This window comes from Eleutherodactylus coqui, chromosome 13, assembly GCF_035609145.1.
Source record: "Eleutherodactylus coqui strain aEleCoq1 chromosome 13, aEleCoq1.hap1, whole genome shotgun sequence".
Taxonomy (NCBI): Eukaryota; Metazoa; Chordata; class Amphibia; order Anura; family Eleutherodactylidae; genus Eleutherodactylus; species Eleutherodactylus coqui.
The window spans coordinates 25,125,160-25,143,407 of NC_089849.1; the positions used below are offsets into that span (position 1 = coordinate 25,125,160).

Genomic DNA, 18,248 nt, shown 5'->3' on the forward strand with positions numbered 1-18,248 from the left:
ACCCTTTAAATGTAGCCACAGCTAATTTACCAGATTGCTCTTCAGCAGTGTCCGCAGCTCAGTACGCTATTATTTTTTAGCCCACGTCATGATGATTTTTGATGATGAATCACCAAAAATACATTAAATGTATTTCTAAGTTTATTCTATAGTGTCTTCGGTCGTGGCTTTAGTATATGCCCTGTTACGGCGCCGTACAGCCCGGAGTGAACTACGTTGACTGGTAAAGCGGCCTCTTTGTCTCTTATTGCTATGTAAGTAAGCCGTGTTTTATGAAATAACTTACAGAATAAGGGCTTATAAATAAAACAGCGCATTAGTCAATTGAAGTACAGCAGGTATAGAACATATACAGAGGAGGCGAGTGATTCCGCAGGATCGTGGAGCCGATAAGAAAAGCTCTACAGAAGTCACACAGTAGTGAGATTAAGAACAGGTGGCCTAGGGAGGGGTAGAATCATTAACCCTTTTAGGGATGTGGCCCTTGTTTTGCTTTTCATTTTTGGATTTTCCCTCCCACTTTCAAAAAGTCGTAAGTCTTACTTTTCCGTCAATGTAGCTGCCTTTTATAAATATAAATATATATATATATATATATATATATGTGTGTGTGTGTGTGTGTATATATGTATGTATGTGTGTGTGTGTGTGTGTGTGTGTGTGTATATATATATTTATATATATATGTGTGAACCCCACGACCCTCCACACCCAGGTACGTCCATTTGATGTGAAGATGGAATAGCATGATTCGTCACTCCGTAGGACATTCTTCCATTGCTCAACTATCCAACGATAACGCTCCTTGCACCATTGTACACAGGTCATGCATCTTCTTTAAGAGAACTTGGCAGACGTTTGCAGGATGAATAGAGGGAAAATAGCACCTGAAGTGTATCAGAAGTTAGTAGAAGGTATGCCATGGAGAGTATCTGATGTCATTACGGCCAATGGAGCTCCAATAAGTATTTACATATGGAGGTAAATACTATTTTTGATTCTTTCTCAGTTACACCAGCATGCTCCATATCACTATATGCAGAGAGATGTATAACTTATACCAGCTGTACATATATAATTATATACAGGAGATACCCAGGTTATACCAGCGTGCTCCATATCACTATATGCAGAGAGATGTATAACTTATACCAGCTGTACATATATAATTATATACAGGAGATACCCAGATTATACCAGCGTGCTCCATATCACTATATACAGGGGGATGTATAACTTATACCAGCTGTACATACATAATTATATACAGGAGATACCCAGGTTATACCAGCGTGCTCCATATCACTATATGCAGAGAGATGTATAACTTATACCAGCTGTACATATATAATTATATACAGGAGATACCCAGATTATACCAGCGTGCTCCATATGACTATATACAGGGGATGTATAACTTATACCAGCTGTACATACATAATTATATACAGGAGATACCCAGATTATACCAGCGTGCTCCATATCACTATATACAGGGGATGTATAACTTATACCAGCTGTACATACATAATTATATACAGGAGATACCTAGGTTATATCAGCATGCTTCATATGACTATACACAGGGAGATGTGTGTGTATGTCTATACACATCCTGTAGCGTTAAGGGGTCAAAGTCCTAGAGAGAAGATTGGGAGAATTATGCCAGAAAAAAATACCCCATACACAAAACATCATTCTGTCCTCAGAAACGCCAAATAAAATACGAACAAAGGGGCAGATAGAAATAGCTGAGCGCTGTGCTTGGGTATTTCTGTCAGCCCCATTGAAATGAGTATAGCTCTGACTGCGCATGTGCGGCCAGCGCCCCCTTCATACTGACATCACTGAGGAGAGGATGGGGGGGTAGAAGCGACCCCTGTAATAACAGGAGAGCAGAAGTCCCATTCTTGGGATCGGCAGTAGAGATAAGTGAGTATACTCGCTAAGGGCAATTGCTCGAACGAGCATTGCCATTAGCGAGTACCTGTCCGCTCGGGAGCAAAGATTCGGCTGCCGGCACCGGGGAGCTGCGGGGGAGAGCGGGGAGGAAAGGAGGGGAGATCTCTCTCTCCCTCTCTTCCCCCCGCTCCCTCCTGCTGACAGCCGCAACTCACCTCTCACCCGCGCCGGCAGCCGAGCCTTCTCTGCCGAGCGGGGAGATACTCGCTAAGGACAATGCTCGATCGAGCAATTGTCCTTAGTGAGTAGACTCGCTCATCTCTAATCGGCAGGGTTCTTGGCGGTGAGGTCCCCACCTACCAGCAAGTTATCCCCTATGCTGTGGATAGGGGATAACTTGAAGTTCTGGTACAACCCTTTAACAAACGGTACATTACATATCAGTACATGCTGTAAATAAGTGTTATGGATTATATACATCCTCTACATATGTAGAACCGAAAGATTGGATGATTGATTCGTGGCGTCTGGAACGTTCTATATCAGTATGGGATCTTTCTTAATGGATATGAACTTTGGTGTAAAATTTCCAGCAGCTGCGACACTTTATATGCATGTACGTGTTCAGCCGCTTTGTGCTGTATTTCCATGTGCCCAATGGGGAGACCTAATCTAAGGATTAGAGAGTCAATATAACTTACTAACTCTATTCATGCAGAGAGCAATGAGGCGGTCTTGATGCATGCAAGGGATTACTGGCTCCTTGCTCTGATTTCAGGCTCTAGGGGCGGAAGGCTGTAATGTAGACGCGTAGCAGAGGTTTAAGTTATAACGCAGTGTGCTCTGCCGGCAGGCCAAGGTAGCAGGTTTCCAACACCAGCTTCCTCACTATGTCTAGTTTAGTCGCTCTCTTTAATTGTTATTTAGGACATTACTTCACTTTTTTCAGACACAAGCATGAGCCTGACTTCTACCGTAAAGTGTAAAATCTGTAGACAAAACCTAGCAAAAAGGAACAAAACTGTTCAAGGAAAACATAGACAGCGGCCGGCCATACTTACTGAAATAAGGTAATCTTGTGGATATGATACTATCACATTGTGCTCCTCGGACCTGTGATTCTGTGGGTTTCCCGAAGCACACTACTGCAGGTATGGTTGATTTGGCTGGCTGATGGTGTGGGGATCTCCAACTAGCCAATCACCATCGCTCTCTGCACTTAAATACCAGCCCCTCTTACTGAAGGGTACTGGTTAGTTATACCATCTCCTAACTTACCTGGATGTTAGGGTGCATGCTGTGTAGAGTTTTGCTCTGTCAGTCTCCTTTGTGGTCTGCATGCTTTTCGGTTTGGTTTTTGCGAGTATTTCCCTTGTCTGTATTCTGTCTGTTCCACCTGTCGGTTGGTTGTCGGACGCCCGGTTCATGTTTTTTTGTCCTGTCCCCTTTGTCTGCTGATGGGCAGGCGCCCGCGACTTGTCCTATCTCCTGTGTCCATTTGTGGGCCGGCACAAGAACCGTGCCCTCTCCCCTTTGTCTGTTGGTGGGCGGGCACCCAAGCCTTGTCCTGTCCCCTTTGTCTGTTGGTGGGCGGACACCCGAGCCTTGTTTTGTCTGTCTGTCCACCTGTAAGTGAGCAGATGCCTTGTGTAAACAATATCCTGCTTGTGCTTTGCTGTCTTGTTTGTATTTGCTGTGTTCCTGCCAGTTACCACCTAGAGCCCCTCCAGCGTGGGGCCGTCCCTATTGGGACGATCGCCCCATTTGTACGCCGGTTTCCTTTTGGGTTTTAGTAGTCATGTTAGATTAGGGAATCACAAGACAATGAGGAACCTTGACATGGGCTCAAGTATTCTGGCTAAAATACAACCGATATGTTGTAGATACTAACTTATTAGATATTTCCATCTGTCTGGGCGTTGTGGTATGTTGGTAAGTGTTTTAGCATCTGTGGTTGTTTGTATGGTTTATGTTTATTTCTGTGTCCATTAGCCTGTGCGGATGTAACCAATACCTTTTTAATGGCTATCAAAAAGACGTTACGACAAGCTTTCTAAATTACTTGGGGTTCTTCATCAGGCTGATTAATATACAGTAATGGTATGCAAACACAGGGTCAGGTGAAAAAACAACAGGATGCAGAGCAGCCAAAGTACCATATGGAGGAGCTTGTACAGGTGCAAAATACTAAAGAGCAGCCACTCACGCCTACCACATATTGGAAGGGGGGGGGGGGGGCTGTTTAGTATTATAATTGCATTGGCTAAGGCATAGAAAGTTGGTATATAATTTATACCACAAAGCAAAATTTTCCTAATATGAGATCCTTAAAAAAAATGACATGTTTACATTATAGATACTCTTGGTGATGGGAAGATTAGATGAATAGTTCACCTTTTACCTTCCGCCCTAATATACTTTTTGCTATTTTCTGCTCACTCGTGACGCCACCATTCCATCCTCTGCGGCGGATCTTCCAGCTGAAATAAAGTAGTCCACACACAAGGCAACTTTCTGAACAAAAAAACGGAACGATCAGTTCTGTCCGTTTACTGCAAAACTCTTAAACGTAAACTCCAGCTAACAGTCCTGGTTCCGTTACAAGTCAAAGTAGTGTGACAGGGAGGATTCTCAGGCTGTACGGACAATCCACAGTGCAAAGAGTCTGTGTAATTTCCACTCCCGGCAAATTCTCTCTTTCTACTGGTCAACACTCACTCTCACTTTCTCCTCTTCTTGCTTGCAGCGGGTTGTTTCACTCCCAGCACTCCTTAGAAGTGCCAAGGATTCCTGGGTTGGTTCGGCCCAGGCTGAGCACAAAGAAGTCGCTCAGCTTCCTCCATTACTCCACACTGACCAACTTCTCCGGTGTGGGTGTTAGGCTCTCCCAACTTCGACTCTCCCCTTGCATCCTTGCAAACACATAAATATATCTCACGATCACATGACTCCAAATAACACATACAAAACGTTACATTTTTCAGACAGGACAGAACATACCAGACATTAACCCTCTCATGCCTGCAACCATGCAATCCACGTAAATCAAATGCATACCTCAAACAAGACACAGACAAGACAATGGCACGAGACAGACATAAAACACTATGGAGGAGCCCCACTAACTTTGGGCCACTACAGTAACATAGTATGTAAGGCCCAAAAAAGACATGTTCATCCAGTTCAGCCTATTACCACCAATGTTGATCCAGAGGAAGGCAGAAGAATACACTGAGGTAGAAGCCAATTTTTCCCATTTAAGGGAAATAATCCTTCCTAATTCCAATCTGGCAATCGGAATGATCCCCAGATTATTGACTATTTTGAAGATATTAATGATTATAAGATGGCACCAGGATGCACTATGGAAACAAAAATGGCTGATGAAGGCAGTATGGTGCTCTGGGTAGTGTTCTACTGGGAAACCTTGGGTGCTGGTAACATGTGGGTGTGACTTGTACCACCTACCTAACCATTGTACAGACCAAGTAAAGACCATCATCATGGCAGCGGTAATTCCTAATGGCAGCGCCCTCTTTCAGCAGGGTAATCCGCCTGGGCACACATGTTTAGGAATGGTTTGAGCTCCATGAGGCACAGTTCAGGGTGACAACTTGGCTCCCAAATTCCCCATATCTCAATCCGATCTACTTGAGGCCGCACCGCACAATTTACAGGACTTAAAGTAACCCTCCATGTTTGGGACAAAATTCTGTCCTGGGATTGGAGGATGGAGGGGTTTCTTACCTGTACTTTTATCTTCTCTTCTTGTCCCTTCCATTGCACTAGTTTGATGCTTTATTTTTGGGCAGCCCTGATGGCTGTCACCATTTTCTAATAAACACTGAACTGCTCTGTGATTGGGCAGTGCTGATCATGTGAGCAGTACTGGTCAATCACAGAGCAGCTGCAGTGCATTGGTAGTCCCAACACTACCAATGTACAATGGACACTGGTAGTCTAAAGGTGGCAGTGGCCATCTTGGCCATCTAAAATATGTAAATGGCAAACGAGAGGCCAATGGCAAAAGTGAAGCTAAAGTACAAGTAAGATACCCCTCCAGTTCCAGGACAGAATTGGCTTGCTTTAACCTAATTTTGTCCTTGGACTTCGAATGCAGAAATGCATAAAAAGACATTTCCCATGAAAAGGGAAAGACAAAACAGAATAAGAAATGTTGGTATTGTCGTAATCATACCAACCTGCAGAAAAAATGTATCATGTCATGTATGCTCAGAGGCGGTTGTGACCCGGCAACTAAGCTACAGGGGCCGACAGGTCCTCCTTGCCACACTGAATAGGCTGCGCAGCATTTCACTGTGAGAGCCAGTGCTCTTTTCCCATGTCTGCATAGAGTGTCATGCGAATTGGTGACTCAGAGGAGAGGGTCCATTATGGCAAGGCAAAACCTGGAGCAGTGCTCCATTGCTAAGTGAAATGCAGTTACCAGAAAGTGGACGAGATGAAGAGGGGTCGGGGGCGTGGCTAGTCACCTCCTGCTTTACGGGCACCGATCATCAGCCCCCCCCCCTCCTCCCTGGCAATGGCAATAGACGGATGAAGGACCAAAAAAGTACATGGTACATGGAGAAAAAGTTTTCTTGTGATCTCTTTTGGGAGACCCTTCTAAAAGTTGCCAATTGGTAAGAAAATGAGGTTCCCAAAGTTTCATAATCAGTTGGATAACATTGAAGTTATAATTTGGGGGGAATTAATGTTAAAAAAATCACAGTAATTCTATAAAATGCAAACTATTTGTCCTAGAAACCTGATCATGGTCTCATTTTATTGATAATATTGAAGCTATTAGGCAATTTTCAGGGCCTTGCATGTTCCTGGTCTCCAAATGAATGGTATGTTGAATGTAAGTTGAGGCCTTATTTTCCTTGTTACAGACTACTTGTTGTTCTTAAGGGAAGGAACCCTTTCTAAAAGGACATCATGCGTTTGATGCTCTGAGTTCAGCTCTGGGGCTGGGACACATTTCCGAACTCTGTACATAAAACGGATGGCGCCGAAGACAGTGGAGTTAGCCCCTAAGAGCAAAAACACATGGCCGTATGCGAAATTATGCTCACTGCTACGTAGTATAGTTGCGCTTTTTTTCTTCTTGGACTCTTCAAACTCTGCGCGAGTTTGAAAATACAGTGGTAAGATAGACCTTCTTTATCAAGCTGCCCTTTATCCGTGCCCATGGGCCTTTAGCTACACCCCTGTGTATACCATATGATTAAAGGGGTTTTATGATGACCATAAAAACTTTTCCAGGAGCTGGGCCCGTTATAAAATAAAAAGAATAGATCATACTCCCCTCTCCTCGGACCACCGAAGCGGAGCTCAGCAGCTAACATTGCCTCAGCGCCGCTTTCTGAGTAGACGGCCCGGCTGAAGCACGTGACCACTATGACCAATCAGAGGCCGCAGAGTCACCATCGGCACTCCTGGCATCAGCACTGAAATCCTGATTGGTCATAGTGGTCACGTGCTTCCGCCCACCCGCCTACCTGGTAGACAGCACCAGGGCAGTACGAAGCGCTCAGATGCGCTTCGGGGGTCTGAGTAGAGGTGAGCATGTTCTCCACTGTTTGCAATGGGGCCCGCGGCAGCAGCGCCAGCCGCATTGAAATCACAGGAAGAAGATCGCTGAAGGAATCCCTTGCTGCAGCTGTCACAGCCACAGCTGGGGATTGTGATGGTCTCCTATTGATTTTAGCCCTGCTGCTGATGGCCTTATTGAAAACCATGGGCAAAAGAACATGCTGCGATAATTCTGCATTGTATCACAACACAGTGCCATGCAGGAAAACATCGCAGATGTGAATTAACACAATCAAAAGAATGGATTTCATATTTGTGCGCATGTGTGAGCAGCCTTGGGGTGCATTCATACAAGCGTGGTTTATACGCTGCTACAGCAACATGTAAACCACGCTGCTGACATGCAGGGATTCTGCGCTGAACGACCTGTTCCATGCTCCAAGGAGCAGCCCATTCACATGTCCATGCTGTAGGCAGAGTGCTGCCACGGGTCCCATAGGAGCCTGTGTTCAGCACCATGGACAGTGCCTCAGTATAGAGCTGACAGGCGAGTTGGTACTCACTGTCCTGTCATTTTTACCAACGCAGATTCTGCGCTAATAAAAAGGCTCCGCGTGAGAGCTTCCATAGCAACCTATTGGTCGCTATAGAAGCGTGGGTTACACGTTGCTGTAGCAGCGTGTAAACCCTGCTCATCTGAATGCACCCTTAGGGGTTAAAGTATCTGCTGCTTACCACAGGACACCTTCATAGGTCTTGTTGGAGTCCATGCCTTGACGGGTCAGAGGGGGAGCTACACCATATTAGGTAGGTGGTTTACGGGTGCGTTCACACATCTGTGATTTGCTGCTGATTTTGTCCCAGATTTTGGGGTGCAGATCTGTAGCAGATTTCATCCCTTCAATTTGAATTCACTTTTCTTCTCTCATCCATGTTTCCCTATAGAGCCTCCATTTTATCACATCGCAACACATGATGCGATGCCTTTTAACATTAAAAAGTCCCATTGACTTTCACGCTAAAAACATTCGTGGGCGGCAGCGATGCGAGATTAGTCTTAGGAAAAAGCTTCGCTGATGCTCAAAAATCGCAAGAATAAAGATGCGATTTTCTCGCGGCAAAATTACAATCGCCAATGTGAAGGACCCCTTAATGTTAAGGCTGATCAGTGTACATCATATTAACGATGAGAATGTGCTGTGAACGGAACCAAATCCATATTGTCACTGTCACGGTCCCCCCAGGAGGGAGCCGGTTGTGAGCAGGTTAGTTCCTCCTTGGCAGTCGGCTTCCACCTTGCAGAAAGATACAGTATATAGAAGGTGCTGTAGAAGTTCTCCACCTCCCCTCTGTAGAACAGGACTTCGTTGCTGTTAGCGGCGCTTGACCTGCTGCGTCTCTGTCTCTCTCCAGGGATGCAGCTGTCTGCCCGGGGTGCGCAAAACATATTGCTGTCTGTATACAGAGAAAGAAATGGGAGAAGAGACTTCTACCCGCTCGCTCTTAATTCTGCTTCCAGACATGACATTCATGAGGCTTTTTTACGATCTATCACATTACATGTAAATAAGGGAGATGGAACCCTTATTTGCATATTACCCAGAGGAGCATGCATGGCCTTATAAGTCTCCTCACTCACCTTCTAGGTGCTCTCCTTAAGGTGAAAATATAGCATTCCTGATTACATTTAGGCCACTTACAATTGCACAATTTCCTCGCGATGTGGCAGCGCTACAAATCACATGTATGTGAAGCCCGTGCTTTCCAAAGGTTCATCCACACGAGTAATGTTTTGTAGCCTGCTACATCGTGAGAAAAAAAATTGCAGGTTGCTAAACATTACCACGATTTGCGATGTTTTGTAGCCCATGTTTCCCTACGGAGCCTTCCTTGCTGTTGCATCGCACAAAAATGCGGTTTTCATGTGGTGCGACGCAACTCTTACAGTAGAAAGTCCTACTGTAAAAGCCCTAAAGTAAGCTCTAACTGCATAAAAAAAAAAAAAATCACCTAACAGCCACTGTCCGCCGCACTTCTCCTCGCAGCTCCCTGGCACTTGTTTAAAGTCTTCTGTCAGCGCTACCTGGATTGGATGTTCAAAATCCCCGCCTCCAGGAGATGCTGGCTGTGATTTGCTTTCGAGTGCCGCGGCTCAGCCGATCAGAGTCAGCGTTTGATGAACCAATCACAGCCATGGCATTGAAGACTTCAAACAAGTGTCGGGGACCTGGGTGGAGACGTGCGGCGGACCCGACAGCAGCTATTAGGTGATGTATTGTGTTTTTTTTTTTCTACTCAGTGTACCCTTAGTACTTCACCTAATATATAGGGACCCAGACATGACTACACAGTGCAGCCTTAGTACTTGTCCTGATATATATAGGGGACCCAGACATGACTACACAGTGCAGCTTTAGTACTTGTCCTGATATATATTGGGGACCCAGACATGACTACACAGTGCAGCTTTAGTACTTGTCCTGATATATATTGGGGACCCAGACATGACTACACAGTGCACCCTTAGTACTTGTGCTGATATATAGCGGACCCAGACATGACTACACAGTGCACTCTTGGTACTTGTGCTGATATATAGCGGACCCAGACATGGCTACACAGTGCACCCTTAGTACTTGTCCAAATATATAGGAGACCAGACATGGCCACCAGGTGCACCATTAGTACTTGTCCTAATATATAGGGGACCCAGACATGGCTACACACTGCACCCTTAGTACTTGTCCTAATATACGGGGGGCCCAGACATGGCTACACAGTGCACCCTCAGTACTAGCCCTAATATATAGGAGACCCGGAAATGACTACACAGTGCACCCTTAATACTTGTACTAATATATATGGGGCCAGACATGGCTACACAGGGCACCCTTAGTACTTGTCCTAATATATAGGGGACCCAGACATGGCTACACAGTGCACACTTAGTACTTGTCCTAATATATAGGGGACCCAGACATGACTACACAGTGCACCCTTAGTACTTGTCCTAATATATGGGGGACCCAGACACAGCTACACAGTGAACCCTTAGTACTTGTCCTAATATATAGGGGGCCCAGACATGACTACACAGTGCACCCTTAGTACTTGTCCTGATATATAGGAGACCAGACATGACTACACAGTGCACCCTTAGTACTTGTCCCAATATATAGGAGACCCAGACATGGCTCCACAGTGCACCCTTAGTACTTGTCCTAATATATAGGGGGCCCAGACATGACTACACAGTGCACCCTTAGTACTTGTACTAATATATAGGGGACCTAGACATGGCTACACAGTGCACCCTTTATACTTGTCCTAATATATAGGGGACCCAGACATGGCTACACAGTGCACCCTTAGTACTTGTCCTAATATATAGGGGACCCAGACATGGCTACACACTGCACCCTTAGTACTTGTCCTAATATACGGGGGGCCCAGACATGGCTACACAGTGCACCCTCAGTACTAGCCCTAATATATAGGAGACCCGGAAATGACTACACAGTGCACCCTTAATACTTGTACTAATATATATGGGGCCAGACATGGCTACACAGGGCACCCTTAGTACTTGTCCTAATATATAGGGGACCCAGACATGGCTACACAGTGCACACTTAGTACTTGTCCTAATATATAGGGGACCCAGACATGACTACACAGTGCACCCTTAGTACTTGTCCTAATATATGGGGGACCCAGACACAGCTACACAGTGAACCCTTAGTACTTGTCCTAATATATAGGGGGCCCAGACATGACTACACAGTGCACCCTTAGTACTTGTCCTGATATATAGGAGACCAGACATGACTACACAGTGCACCCTTAGTACTTGTCCCAATATATAGGAGACCCAGACATGGCTCCACAGTGCACCCTTAGTACTTGTCCTAATATATAGGGGGCCCAGACATGACTACACAGTGCACCCTTAGTACTTGTACTAATATATAGGGGACCTAGACATGGCTACACAGTGCACCCTTTATACTTGTCCTAATATATAGGGGACCCAGACATGGCTACACAGTGCACCCTTAGTACTTGTCCTAATATATAGGGGACCCAGACATGGCTACACAGTGTACCCCTAGTACTTGTCCTAATATATAGGGGACCCAGATATGGCTACACAGTGCACCCTTAGTACTTGTCCTAATATATAGGGGACCCAGACATGGCTACACAGTGTACCCCTAGTACTTGTCCTAATATATAGGGGACCCAGACATTGCTCCACAGTGCACCCTTAGTACTTGTCCTAATATATAGGGGACCCAACATGGCTACACAGTGCACCCTTAGTACTTGTCCCAATATATAGGAGACCCAGACATGGCTCCACAGTGCACCCTTAGTACTTGTCCTAATATATAGGAGACCCAGACATGACTACACAGTGCACCCTTAGTACTTGTCCTAATATATAGGGGACCCAGGCATGACTACACAGTGCACCCTCAGTACTTGTCCTAATATATATGAGACCAGACATGGCTACACAGTGCAGCCTTAGTACTTGTCCTAATATATATGGGATCAGACAGGGCTACACAGTGCACCCTTAGTACTTGTCCTAATATATAGGAGACCCAGATATGGCTACACAGTGTACCCTTAGTACTTGCCCTAATATATAGGGGACCCAGACATGACTACACAGTGCACCCTTAGTACTTGTCCTAATATATGGGGACCCAGACATGGCTACACAGTGCACACTTAGTACTTGTCCTAATATATGGGGACCCAGACATGGCTACACAGTGCACACTTAGTACTTGTACTAATATATAGGGGACCCAGACATGAATACAGAGCGCACACTTAGTACTTATCCTAATATACAGGGGACCCAGACATGGCTACACAGTGCACCCTTAGTACTTGTCCCAATATATAGGAGACCAGACATGGCTGCACAGTACACCCTTAGGACTTGTCCCAATATATAGGAGACCAGATAGAACTGCACAGTGCACCCTTAGTACTTGTCCTAATATATAGGGGACCCAGACATGGCTACACAGTTCACCCTTAATACTTGTCCTAATATATAGGGGACCAGACATGGCTACACAGTGCACCCTTAGTACTTGTCCTAATATATAGGAGACCAGAAATGACTACACAGTGCACCCTTAGTACTTGTCCTAATATATAGGGGACCAGACATGGCTACACAGGGCACCCTTAGTAGTTGTCCTAATATATATGAGACCAGACATGGCTACACAGTGCACCCTTAGTACTTGTCCTAATATATATGGGATCAGACAGGGCTACACAGTGCACCCTTAGTACTTGTACTAATATATAGGAGACCCAGATATGGCTACACAGTGTACCCTTAGTACTTGCCCTAATATATAGGGGACCCAGACATGACTACATAGTGCACCCTTAGTACTTGTCCTAATATATGGGGACCCAGATATGGCTACACAGTGCACCCTTAGTACTTGTACTAATATATAGGGGACCCAGACATGACTACACAGCGCACACTAAGTACTTATCCTAATATATAGGGGACCCAGACATGACTACACAGTGCACCCTTACTACTTGTCCTGATATATAGGGGACCAGACATGACTACACAGTGCACCCTTAGTACTTGTCCCAATATATAGGAGAACAAACATGGCTACACAGGGCATCCTTAGTACTTGTCCTAATATATAGGGGACCCAGACATGGCTACACAGTGCACCCTTAGTACTTGTCCCAATATATAGGAGACCAGACATGACTACACAGTGCACCCTTAGTACTTGTCCTAATATATAGGAGACCAGACATGGCTACACAGTGCACCCTTAGTACTTGTCCTAATATATAGGGGACCCAGACATGGCTACACAGTGCACCCTTAGTACTTGTCCCAATATATAGGAGACCAGACATGGCAACACAGTACACCCTTAGTACTTGTCCCAATATATAGGAGACCAGATAGAACTACACAGTGCAGCCTTAGTACTTGTCCTAATATATAGAGGACACAGACATAACTACACAGTGCAGCCTTAGTACTTGTCCTAATATATAGAGGACACAGGCATAACTACACAGTGCACTCTTAGTATTTGTCCTAATATACGGGTGACCCAGACATGGCTACACAGTGCACCCTTAGTACCTGTCCTAATATATAGGAGACCCGGACATGACTACACAGTGCACCCTTAGTAGTTGTCCTAATATATAGAGGACACAGACATAACTACACAGTGCAGCCTTAGTACTTGTCCTAATATATAGAGGACCCAGACATGGCTACACAGTGCACCCTTAGTAGTTGTCCTAATATATAGAGGACACAGACATAACTACACAGTGCAGCCTTAGTACTTGTCCTAATATATAGGGGACCAGACATGACTACACAGTGCACCCTTAGTACGAGTCCTAATATTTAGGGAACCCAGACATGGCTCCACAGTGCACCCTTAGTACTTGTCCTAATATATAGGGGGCCCAGACATGGTTACACAGTGCAACCATAGTACTTGTCCTAATATATAGGGGCCCCAGACATGGCTACACAGTGCACCCTTAGTACTTGTCCTAATATATAGGGGGCCCAGACATGACTACACAGTGCAGCTTTAGTACTTGTCCTAATATATAGGAGACCAGACATGGCTACACAGTGCACCCTTAGTACTTGTCCTAATATATAGGGGGCCCAGACATGACTACACAGTGCACCCTTACTACTTGTCCTAATATATAGGGGCCCCAGACATGGCTACACAGTGCACCCTTAGTACTTGTCCTAATATATAGGGGGCCCAGACATGACTACACAGTGCACTCTTAGTACTAGTCCTAATATATAGGGGACCCAGACATGGTTATACAGGGCACCCTTAGTACTTGTCCTAATATATAGGGGGCCCAGACATGGCTCCACAGTGCACCCTTAGTACTTGTCCTAATATTTAGGGGGCCCAGACATGGTTACACAGTGCAACCATAGTACTTGTCCTAATATATAGGGGCCCCAGACATGGCTACACAGTGCACCCTTATTACATGTCCTAATATATAAGGGACCCAGACATGGCTGCACAGTGCACCCTTATTACATGTCCTAATATATAAGGGACCCAGACATGGCTACACAGTGCACCCTTAGTACTTGTCCTAATATATAGGGGGCCCAGACATGACTACACAGTGCACCCTTAGTACTTGTCCTAATATATAGGGGCCCCAGACATGGCTACACAGTGCACCCTTAGTACTTGTCCTAATATATAGGGGGCCCAGACATGACTACACAGTGCGCTCTTAGTACTAGTCCTAATATATAGGGGGCCCAGACATGGCTATACAGGGCACCCTTAGTACTTGTCCTAATATATAGGAGACCAGACATGACTACACAGTGCACCCTTAGTACTTGTCCTAATATATAGGAGACCCAGACATGACTACACAGTGCACCCTTAGTACTTGTCCTAATATATAGGGGGCCCAGACATGACTACACAGTGCACCCTTAGTACTTGTCCTAATATATAGGGGCCCCAGACATGGCTACACAGTGCACCCTTAGTACTTGTCCTAATATATAGGGGGCCCAGACATGACTACACAGTGCGCTCTTAGTACTAGTCCTAATATATAGGGGGCCCAGACATGGCTATACAGGGCACCCTTAGTACTTGTCCTAATATATAGGAGACCAGACATGACTACATAGTGCACCCTTAGTACCTGTCCTAATATATAGGAGACCAGACATGGCTACACAGTGCACTCTTAGTACTAGTCCTAATATATGGGGGACCCAGACATGACTACACAGTGCACCCTTAGTACTTGTCCTAATATATATGGGACCAGACATGGCTACACAGTGCACATCCCATCATTTGCGCTTTCTTCCGTGGACAGCAGTGGGCCAGAGGTTGAAATACGAGTCGTGGCCTGGTAGAAGGCCCAGGACTCTTAGTACGCTAAGGACTCTGGCTCTGGGCCTTTAAGGCTCCGACCTTATTATGTTGGCACACAATGTCAAAAACGGACGTTGGCGGTATGAAAATGCAGTTTAAACATTCCTGCCCATATCTGGTAAATGTTGTCGCCATGTTACAGATGGCAATGGAGAAGCATCTCTAGAAAATGCCATTTGTCATGAAAGTGCGTATAAAGCAAAGGTGTAAAGCAGAAAAAAATGGCATCCACTGACATCCATCAAATGGTAGTTTTCAACAGCGACGTGAAAGACAAACCCCGTTACAGACGGCCGTGCGGAGCTGTTACACCACCACATAAAGAGCGCTTCGATCAGCTCATCCACACAAATTTGCAGATCATCGTTTTCGACACGCTGAAGCCAATATGCAGCACCTTACACAATTCCCTGGGCGTAATCTGCCGATTCCCGTAAATGAGCTGATTGGGACGTTCTTCCAGCAAAAAATACGGAGCTATGTGGATGGGCCCTTAGGGTATACAGCAAGGAAGACCAGCGCTCTTGTAAGATCACACTAAGGCCTGTCTCCCATGTGCGTATTTGTAAATGACCATAATACGGATCCGCAATAAGACGCATGATGAAACGGGACGCATCGGTATTCGCATCTGGACCACCATTGGGCAAAAACAGATCCATTTAAGCCAACAGAAAAAAAACCTGTGAATGCAAAATTGGATGCAGTTCAGGTGCTTTCATAACTGAATCACTCTCTACTAGAGATGAGCGAGCATGCTCGGTTAAGAAGGCAATTACTCGAATGAGCAGCGGTCTTTTTGAATAACTGCCTACTCGTCCGAAAAGATTTGGGGGGCGGCGGGGGAGAGCGGGGGGGGGGGGGGGGGGAGGGGGGGGGGGGTTAAGAGAGATCTCTCTCACTCTCCCTGCCTGCAAAACGGGTGCATAATGCATATTTTATGTAAGTAGACTCATAGATTAACTTTCGCTGTGTAGTATAGAGAGAATATGGATGGAATATTGATGAGATATACACTTTTATTAAGGCAGCCTAAGAGAGCGCGATCAGATGTAACAAGAGGTAGTTAGTCCTACAGTAGTAAGGGGGGCAGGGGGAGGTTAGATGACTATTCGGAGGTGCTTAGTAACCTGCAATTAGTAATATGCAAAAGCATCCATAGATCAGTAAAAGTTGTCCACTTGTGCATTTCCATCTGGTTGTTCTGTATATCATGTGGCATTCTATTCTTTCTGACCAACATGTGTGCTGGATGTTTTACTTGTTTTATGCAAACTTGTCTCCAAGTAACCCCCAAAAAATCCACAAAAGTTTCTTCCTAGGCTTCTTAAACCAATGGGATTAACCTATTTACTAAATACCCACATCACGCCGTGGAGACAATGCACGAAGCAGCACGCTTTCTTTGGAACGCTTTTGATTCTCCGTCTGTACTAGTTCTGGGCTTTCTTTGATTTCACACACATCTTATTTATTCACAGTCGGAGCAAAATGCCTTGTATCAATAAATGCAATTCTTACCTGGACTAGAAGCATCGATGAAATCCTGGCCGCATGCATGTTGTCATTTAAAGGTCAACAAGATTGACAAAATGAGCAAACTGGTCCAAAAGTCCGAGGAGGGAAGTTCTCTTCTCTAGACTAACTGGTCGATGTGCGCCCAACCATTTTAGTGAGAGTTATGCCATGACAGGGGCTAATAAAGGGTAAGAAGAAGTTATTCTTTGCCCAGAGGAACACATGATGCAAAGTAGTCCCAAGTAAAAGCAGTGTCCAACAAGAGAGCAGGTGGATGTATCCGGAGAAGAGCTACAGAATAGAAATAGGTAAACTACAGCATTTGATGTGCTAGGTTTTCTCTGCAAATTTTCCCTTTATCCTACCTTTTTACCCCAGTTGTTATTTGCATTTGATCCCGAAAGACTGCGTTTCTATACACTTCATCCCATTCCTTTCCGTTTGTACTTCCTTCTCCTCCTTTGTATCCACTTGGTTATATCTTCCCTTCTTCGGCACTCTAGGTTGAGTAGACTCTATCAGTTCCTCTCTCCTTTCTTTCCTGCATCTCTCTCTACCTCTGCCATCCTTCTCTGCACTCCTTCCCTTTCCCTCCTCCTCTTTTCCTTCCTCTCCCACCCTCCTTCTCCTTCTCTCCCAAGGTACGATCCCACTGTTCTTCCTCCTTGTAGCCGTCTTCTCATGCGATGATCACAGCTCAAGCGAGTGTCCTTTGGCCCCGTAGAAAATGTAAAATCTAGAAGGAAAAATATATATTTTTTTATAATTCTATAGGCTTTTATATTCTTAAGGTATAACAGATGAGTGAACTCCTGCTATGTCATTCTACCTTACGAGATGCACCTCACCGATACATTATGAGTTATTACATGCACCCACTTACAGGTTCTCCTCCTTTCTTCAGTATTTGTTGCATTGCTTTGGTGTAGATTCTCCTTACAAGAGCAGAGAAGCATGGCGGAACTGAAGCCGATTCACATGGCACATAGGCGGTAAACGTTCACTGCGGTCCTTGGGGTCCTTGAGGTAAGCGGCCTCCATGCTATGAATACTGTCACATGGAAGCTGCTATGGTTTACAGCCGGCGTAAACTGAAATCAATGTGGTAGCTGTCTGACACCATAAATGAATTAGAACGTCGTAACCTTGTGGTGAATGGGCGCTCTTTCTTTGCCACGGTTATAAACTGCCCATATCTCTACAATACACGGGCATTTCTATTATTACTTTGGTTCTTATTTCTTTCCATGTTCCTGCTTCTCCTCTGTAATTGCTACATTTTTGCCAGAAACTGGGTTAAAT

The 18,248-nt window shown here is 45.2% G+C and overlaps 1 protein-coding gene across 1 annotated transcript in view; it reads right to left on the bottom strand.

Moving 5' to 3' along the window:
* Positions 1 to 17,227, bottom strand: part of CRHR1 (corticotropin releasing hormone receptor 1) — a 148,713-nt gene extending 131,486 nt beyond the window's left edge. Inside the window, exon 1 of the mRNA XM_066588102.1 lies at positions 16,950 to 17,227. Within this exon, the coding sequence (XP_066444199.1) occupies positions 16,950 to 16,988 (39 nt within the window). The 5' untranslated portion in view covers positions 16,989 to 17,227. The remainder of the gene's footprint in view (positions 1 to 16,949) is intronic.
* Positions 17,228 to 18,248: the final 1,021 nt, after the last annotated feature.